The sequence below is a fragment of the Cricetulus griseus genome, chromosome 2 (assembly GCF_003668045.3).
Source record: "Cricetulus griseus strain 17A/GY chromosome 2, alternate assembly CriGri-PICRH-1.0, whole genome shotgun sequence".
NCBI lineage: Eukaryota > Metazoa > Chordata > Mammalia > Rodentia > Cricetidae > Cricetulus > Cricetulus griseus.
The window spans coordinates 317,455,800-317,463,807 of NC_048595.1; the positions used below are offsets into that span (position 1 = coordinate 317,455,800).

General features: G+C 46.9%; 1 protein-coding gene across 1 annotated transcript in view; it reads right to left on the bottom strand.

Moving 5' to 3' along the window:
* Positions 1-7,694, bottom strand: part of Tmem171 (transmembrane protein 171) — an 8,518-nt gene extending 824 nt beyond the window's left edge. The window contains exons 1-3 of the mRNA XM_027401652.2: positions 7,590-7,694; positions 4,641-5,345; positions 862-997 (exon numbers count right to left, since the gene is read on the bottom strand). Coding sequence (XP_027257453.1) covers positions 862-997; positions 4,641-5,277 — 773 coding nt within the window. The 5' untranslated portion in view covers positions 5,278-5,345; positions 7,590-7,694. The remainder of the gene's footprint in view (positions 1-861; positions 998-4,640; positions 5,346-7,589) is intronic.
* Between the last annotated feature and the right edge of the window lie 314 nt (positions 7,695-8,008).

Sequence of the window (8,008 nt, forward strand, 5' to 3'; positions counted from 1 at the left end):
ATAGCCCATCTGCCTTCCCAGTTTGCCCTGGAATGTTTTTCAGTAATCTTCCCTTTACTCTCTACAACCTGTGTCCCCCACTCTGTAAGAGTTGGCATCTTAGAGCTACACACACTGGGCTCTGTCTGGCACTGCCCAGGACTCCTGCCCAAACACCTTCTACTATGTTTTAGGAGCTCCATATCAGTACTGCTTCTCTCTCAGTACACCCAGCTCTGAAAGTCTACCTCAAATGTTTGTTGTCATGTTCCCTCCCCCAGCAGCAAGCCCCGAACCTCTCCTAGCCTGTGTGACCTCCTCTACCATTCTCCCTGTCACTCACTCTGGAGGGCAGTGTCTCCTGTCTTGAGGCCAGCTTCCTGTTACTCTCTCTGTCTTGGGTTCTTGCTGTTTTAGGCCTGTCCCATGAGAATCCCCTTCTCCTTTTGATGTGGAGTGGGGCATGGACCATCTATCTCTCTTCAATCGTTCTTCAAAGCTCTGAGACCCAGAGACAACTGAATATGGATGGAGAGGCCCATGTGGGCCAGGTCAGGGCCTCTTCCATTAGAACCCTGAAATCCTTCTGAACACGTACCCTGTAGCCCTGAACCTCTCTGCCATCTGAAGCAACAAAGCTAATAGAGCAGAAGCCTCCAGCACCCACTGCAGCTGTCAGTGTGACAGATGTGTAGTTATGGAGACAATAAAGATACTCAGAGGTTTCCTAGCAACCCTTTATCACTTGGCCTATCAGCTACCCAAGGTTTCCTGACTGAGAGTAAGCATCAAGGCAGGAACTCTTGACATACCATCAGATACTGGGTACTCTAATGCCACCAGAGCTTTAAAGCTGGAGTGGTGGGGAAGGGGAACTCTTACCCATAGTTAAAAAGACTGCAATAGGAAGGTGGGTTTTCAGTGTGGTGCAAACTGTTAGGCCCAGGAGGTCGAGTTCCTGCTGAAGACTCAGGAAAATAAGGTGGTGGAGGGGGCGGGAATATTATCACCGAGTCACCTAGGGAAACACACAGCAACAAGTTAGAGAAAAACAAAATTAATGACTTCTATCTCCCCCCGCCCATAAAAGGTCAAAACAGCCCTGTGCACTCTAGGATAGGTAGTCCTGTAAAGATAGGCCTGTGATGCTTCCATGTTCAGTAGAATAGTTTGTGGTTGGGACGGAAGGGGGTTGAACTGCTGTTTAACAGGTGTTTCTGATTGGGATGAAGGGATGATTCTGGAAGCTGATGGTGATGACAGTATTATAATATTCTGGCTATATTTAATAACATTACATTGTATATTTATAGATATAGATAAAACATTACTTGTATATAGTGTTTATCTAAACTGTATATACTGTATATTTAAAACAGTTAAAATAGGGCTAGGGGGGATGACTCAGTCAGTACAGGACTAGCCTCACAATTGGAGGACATGAGTTCAAATCCCCACACCCATGTAAGACTCTGGGCAGAGTGGCATGTGCCTGTAATCCCAGCTTTGGGGAAGTATAAACTGGAGGATCCTTGGGGTCCATTGGCTAGCCAGCCTAGACAAATCAGCAAACCTTTAGTGGCAGTTGGAATCCCTATCTCAAAAAAATAAGATGCAATGTGATTGAGGAAGGCACCCAACATCAACATGTAGCCCTCATCTGCACACATGTGTGCACTCATGAAGGCACACATACAATCACATAACACAAAAATAAATGAAAATTAAAAATGGTTGAGCCATAAGTTGTTTTGTTGCTCTGTTTTGTTGTTGTTGTTGATGATGATGATGATGATTTTCTTTTTGTTTTGTTTTGTTTGAGACAAGGTCTCACTATGTAGCCCTGGCTGGCCCGGAGCTCGATATGTAGACCAGGCTGGCCTCAAACTTACTTGTCTACCTCTGCCTCTTGAGTTCTAGAATTAAAAACATGTGTCACTACACCTGATCCTGAAATAGTAAGGTTTTGGGGTACATATAGGCTATTACATTTTTTAAGTTGGCTTATAATTCAGAGCCTTGAATTCTCTGGTGGCAATGTGGTGTTGGCCTCTATCAAACACACCTTAGCTAACATATCTGTGAGAGTCAATAGCACACTCCCTCAACTTCCCAGGGATGTCTTCCATTGAGACAGGTTTTCATGCTTTCTAGTGATAATTTTTTTATTTACATTCTTTAATTACTACTCATATTCACATATCCATCCCCCCAATTCCCTCACCCTCCCATGTTCCCTACCAAACCCCCAACCTATCCCCCAACCCCTCCCCATGGATAGTAAGGCCCTCCACTGGGACCTTCAAAGTCTGTCATATCATTTGGGGGAGGGCCTAGGCCCTCCTTGCTGTATCTGGGCTGCAATAGTATCCCTCCATAGGGAATGAGCTCCCAAAGTCCATTTGTGCTCTAGGGTTAAAGACTGGCTCCTTAAAACATTTTTTTTTGATTTTTGATTTTTGAAGACAGGGTTTCTCTGTGTAGCTTTGTAGACCAGGCTGGCCTTGAACTCACAGAGATCCACCTGCGTTTGCCTCCTGAGTGTTGGTACTAAAGGCATGCAACACCAACACCCAACTCTAGTGATAATCTTAATTCATCAAAATCCAGCTCTGGATAAAGTGCAGAATTGCTCAAATATAGTACTCTGCACACATGGCAATATGCCATACTGTGCCCCACCTTTGCCCCAGCTGCATGGGTGCAGTCAAATTTTTAGAAGTTTGGTTGGTTTTTTTTTTTTTTTTTTTTTTAATCTCTGTTTACTCTAGAACACACCCCTGTGTTCTGAGGAAGAGGAACAAGGGGCCAGAACAAGCTCTAATTTGTGTACTATTCCAGTCCTCTAGGACTCCAGTGCACAGAGTATTGCCCAGAATGTTCCAGACAGGAAGTAGCTCTGCTATCAGAGGACTCTGATAGGCCAGCACTACCAGCTGACAGTGCCAGGAAGATGTAGGAAAGAGAACTCTACTTCCTTGTAGGGCTGTTACCAGCTCACACCAGTGGCATGACTTTTACAAACCATTTTCCAGGGACCAAGACAGGGTAGCCCTGAGAAAACTCAGAATTCCCTAGCCTCAGCTGTCACAGCTGTCAGCTATAACTGAACAGCACCTGTCTTGGAGGACAAATAAGACAGGATGTGGTCACTTCTGTCCGGTGTTAAAAGTGCTACCTCATACAGAGAAAAACCTTCGGCCTGTGACACCTGGCAATGACACCTTCAACCCTGTCACCAGCAAAGGGCAATTATTTGCCTGATGAAAAAAAAAAAAAAAAAAAGCTTCCAACTGGCTGTCTCTGCCCCCACCCCTGCCCCTACTGCCTTAGCCGTTTCCCAGAAGTCACAGAGAATGCCCAGAAAATGAATGAAGTCCTGCTCTCCTTCCAGGAGATGGCAGGTGGGCCCTGACCTATTTGTCTCTGAAACTTGACAAACTGGAAAGGTCCTCTTTGGATTCATCTGGTTTTTAGAGGGCTTTGGTGTCTAGGCTTCGGAGATGGCTCAGCAGTTAAGAGCATGCACTGTTCTTTCAGAGGTTCCAAATTTGGTTCTCAGCACAGCATCAGGCAGCTCACAACCGTTTGTAACTCCAGTTCCAAGGGACTCAACACCCTCTTCTGAGCTCCTCAGGAACCTCCACCCATATGGACATATATCCCTGCACATACTCACACAGGCACTAATAATAATAATAACAACAGCAATAAATCTTAGCTGGGGATAGTGGCGCACGTCTTTAATCCCAGCATGAGGAAGGCAGAGGCAGGTCAATCTCTGTGAGTTTAAGGCTAGCCTGATCTACATAGTAAGCTCCAGAACAGCCAGTGCTGCAGAGTGAGACCATGTCTCTAAATAAATAAATAGGCCTTTAAAAAAGGAATATCTTAGTAGGTCTAGGTACTGGAAGTGAATGCTCACTTTAACTCTATACTGTAGTGTAAAGGGCCGAGGCAAGCCCACAGGGCAGACCACCTTCATCCTGCTTTTCACATGGAGATGGTACAGCTGTCTTGATGGGCCACTTTAAAGATGACTGAATCTTCGATAATAAGCTCTTTAACCCCCTGGGGGGACAGGAGTGCCTCAGTGAGTGCCAGCTTTTATATTGTGCTGTCACTATAAGCATTTATATACACAAATACATCAGCCAGAGTGTTTAGCTTAAGACAGTACAGTCTACAAATCTATCTGATCTTCCGCTCCTGTGGATCATGACCCTTTGGGGTCAAAGGACCCTTCCATAGGGATCGCCTAAGACCATTAGAAAACACAGGTATTTGCATTATGATTCATAACAGTAGCAAAATTACCGTTATAAAGTGGTTAAGAAATAATTTTATGGTTGGGGTCACCACAACATGGGGAACTGTATTAGGAGCTTGAGAACCACTGTGATAATAGTGTCGCTGGGGAATGGGAGAATTCCCTCAGGGCATGCCGCAGGGATGGGTGTGTATGTGTGTGTGTGTGTGTGTGTGTGTGTGTGTGTGTGTTTGGTGGTGAGTTATCTGTGTACTCAGTTGTGTGCACACATATGAGACAAAGAGGAGTTGAGTTGAGAAAAGGAATCTAGACCAGAACTAGAGAAGCCTGGCGAAGCCTTGAGGCAACATCAACTATGACTTGAGCAAATTCACCATCGACCAATACTCACCTACAGTGATATGAACAGGCTCCGTACTGTGGGTGTGTTCCCCTTCCATTTCAGGAGTATGTCGGCTTGAACTCAAGTTGTTTTTCTTCTTAACATGGGCCACCACAAAGAAACACAGTCCCACAAGCACAATCAAGGGCCCCATGATCTGCAGAGACAGGAAGCTGCACATCTGGGCCTCTGATTCTCCAGTATCTGTCTCATTCAGGGACTCCTGTTCCCAGTCTGAGCCACATCCAGGCACCCAAATGCCCAGTACGCTGATGAGCATGCCACTGGTCAGGAACAAGAACCCAAAGATGAGGCACTGGGCAAACTGGCGGCTCTCTCCACAGACGAAGGATTGATCAGTGTCCTGGTGGCCTCGCCGCTGCTCCTCACGCAGGTGCAGGCGAGCCCTGGAGCGGGCTAGAATCACAATCCCCAGCCCCACCACTGCACAAGAGGGCCCAGCAATCTTTAGCACCATGCTGCAGTGTGAGAGGGGCTTATATTGGCATGCCTGGTAGCCAAAGATGGAGAGCAGGACTCCCACACACAACAGGACTGCCCCAAAGATGAAGAGGAAGAAAATGAGCTTGCTGACATGCCTGTCCCTCTGGTCCCCATCTGGCTCAGCAGTTCCTATGGAAGACATGGCCAGAAAAGAAAAGGCTTCCGACGGGAAGGTGAAATGTGTCTCCTTCTCTCCCGCAGTTTCAGGCTCTGCAAACAATAATGAATGCACAATTACAGTGGATATAGGTATCTATGGCCAACTCTGATCTCTTGCTAGCCTTTTGCAGAAATCACAGAAGGGTGACCTGTGAGGTGGCAGAATGTCATGCAATTGGTCTGCTGTAGAACAAATGACTTGGTCCATGAGTCAGGAGAACTGGCATTCAAAGACTCCCAAATGGTAATGTCATGAATATATCAAAAAAAAAGAGGGAATTCAATTACCAAGCTTCTGAAATAAGGAAATCTTTTTTAAAAATAAATAAAATGACTGGCTATGGCTTTTCCTGTTCTGAGTCTTACAAACTCATTTCTCCAGGCCAATAATAATAATAATAATAGTGGCAGATAAGAGAAGAGTCATGGGGATAATTTCTGGTATAAAGCTGCCTGTTATCATGTCAGAACTTCTCTGAGAAGTTTGGTAAATTTTTGTCTAATAACTAACTTTCCACTTCCCGTTTTAGACTTCAGCAACTTTTCACTTCTCACTTGATTCTAAGGCTACATCAACACATGACCCAGTGCCAGCAGTTTCAACAGAAAGGAAGGGTAGTTCAGAAAGACAGTAGGTTCGGGGACTTTCAAGTTAATTCTGTCAAAACGTGATTCTAGGGTTCTCAAGAAACAAACTACAGTATTGCCCAGACACCCCACCCCTACTGGCAGTTCAAATTCTTGACCTGGTGTGACTTGGGTGAATCTAGCACAACAGGTAAAGTCCAGCCCCATTGTGGAGATAGACAGTGCCTTCAGGTAGGTGGACAGGCCAAGGCAGGTGGCTAACACTCACCCTCCTCCACAGTGCCACCCACTTCCACAGAGACTTAGATGAGTTGAAGAGCACGTAGTTACAAAGAACTAAAGGCTAACAAAACTTGCTGGAAAAACGTAAGTGGGACCAAGTGGGAAAGCACCTTTCACAAAACCACCAAAGGTCAGTACTTAAAGAGTATTTTATGCTCATACTAGCTGGACATGCAGCCCATGCTTTTAATCCCAGCCCTTGGGAATCAGTAGGGAATCTCTGAGTTCAAGATTAGCCTGGTCTACATAGTGAGTTCCAGGATAGTCGGAGAGCTACTTAATAAAGAGACCTTGATATACTAAGTTCACCAAGCAGTGGTTAAAGGGTATGAAAGTTCATACAGCATTGGTCTTTGAACCAGTGATCTTGTTTCACTTGGGTGAAGGAGACTAAGGGCCCTTACTGTACCACTCACAAACACAACTCTAAATCAGGAAGGACATATCCAAATAGAGAAACCTTCAAAACATGGGGCTGGGAAGATGGCTCATCGGTTAAGAGCACTGGCTTGCTCTTCCAGAAGACCCAGGTTCAATTCCCAGCACTCTACATGACAGCTCACAACTGTCTATAACCCCAGTTCCAGGGGATCCAGCACCCTCATACATACATACATGCAGGCAAAAACACAATGCACATGAATAAAAATAAACAGTTTAAAATTTTTAAAACGTACTTTGCCATTCATAAGGTGAGTTTAGGGAAAGAAAGTAATCAGTTGATGCCACCACTGGAAGTACTTTTCCCGAGGAAAGTGCAATAGAACCAGAAAGAAGTGGAGAAAAAAAGGGCTGGGGGACAAATGAAGAAAGCTTTCCTCTCCAACTTGGAAAAGCCACATTCCATGAAGATGCTGTTAAGATCGAAGGCTTAAGCATAGCACTAATTTAAAACACATCTTCCCCCGAATCACATAATCTTACTGCTGCTTTCCCAGATAACGACTGCCTCAAGTTCAAGTTCTGTTAGAAACTCACTGGATTCCTGCTGTCTCCAGCTTTGCAGGCTTCAACTCTTAAGGCAAGTTCTCAAACACCATCAATATAAATAGAAGAAGCCCCAAACTAGATGTGTAGTATGTCTCCCCTAGGACACCTAGCACATGTGTTAGTCCCCCATCCAAACTAAGGTGGAAATCGCCTCAGCGCCCCCCCCCCCCACATTAGGTGCGCTCAAATCAATGGACACTCGGGGACACCCACATAGATGGAAAATTACCTAAGAAACAGAACCTATTCTACCTTAAAGGTTTCCAAAGCCAGCCCCCACAAAGCCAAATCCTCTCATAAACACTCTTTTGGTTGTTCCAGCTCCAAATCAACAGCATCTCTCTGCTTCCAACGCTCCGGAGAGTTGGCAAAGACAGGCCAGGAGAGGCAAATATCTTTGCAGGGAGTTGCTGCGGTTCCCGGAGTGCCGCTTACCTGAGCTTGTCCTGGGACTCTCCGCCGCACGCCTGGCTTCCACGCACACCCTCTGCGCGTCCGGGCGCGGAGGGCGGGCCGCCTCTGTGTGCACAGGGCCAGGCGGTGCCGAGTCCGCGGGCACGGCGGCCGGGCGGGGCAAGGCAGGGCTGACTGGTGGGAGCTGGCCGTCGCCAGGTGCTGCCCTCCTGGGGCCTGGGCGCACAGCGCCCGAGCGAAGGACTAGGGGCGGTAAGACTTGGGGGTGCACGCAAGGGACGGGGAAGGGGCTGGAGAGGCAGACTGGCACGCTCCACCAAGCTGGGGGTACCAGGGAGTTGAGACTGTCCCCCTGGCAGCCCGGGCCGCGTGGCGGGCAGGTGGGAGGGGAGCCGGTCCCTTTGCAGCCGGGGACTGCTGCAAAGAGCTCCGGGGACTGC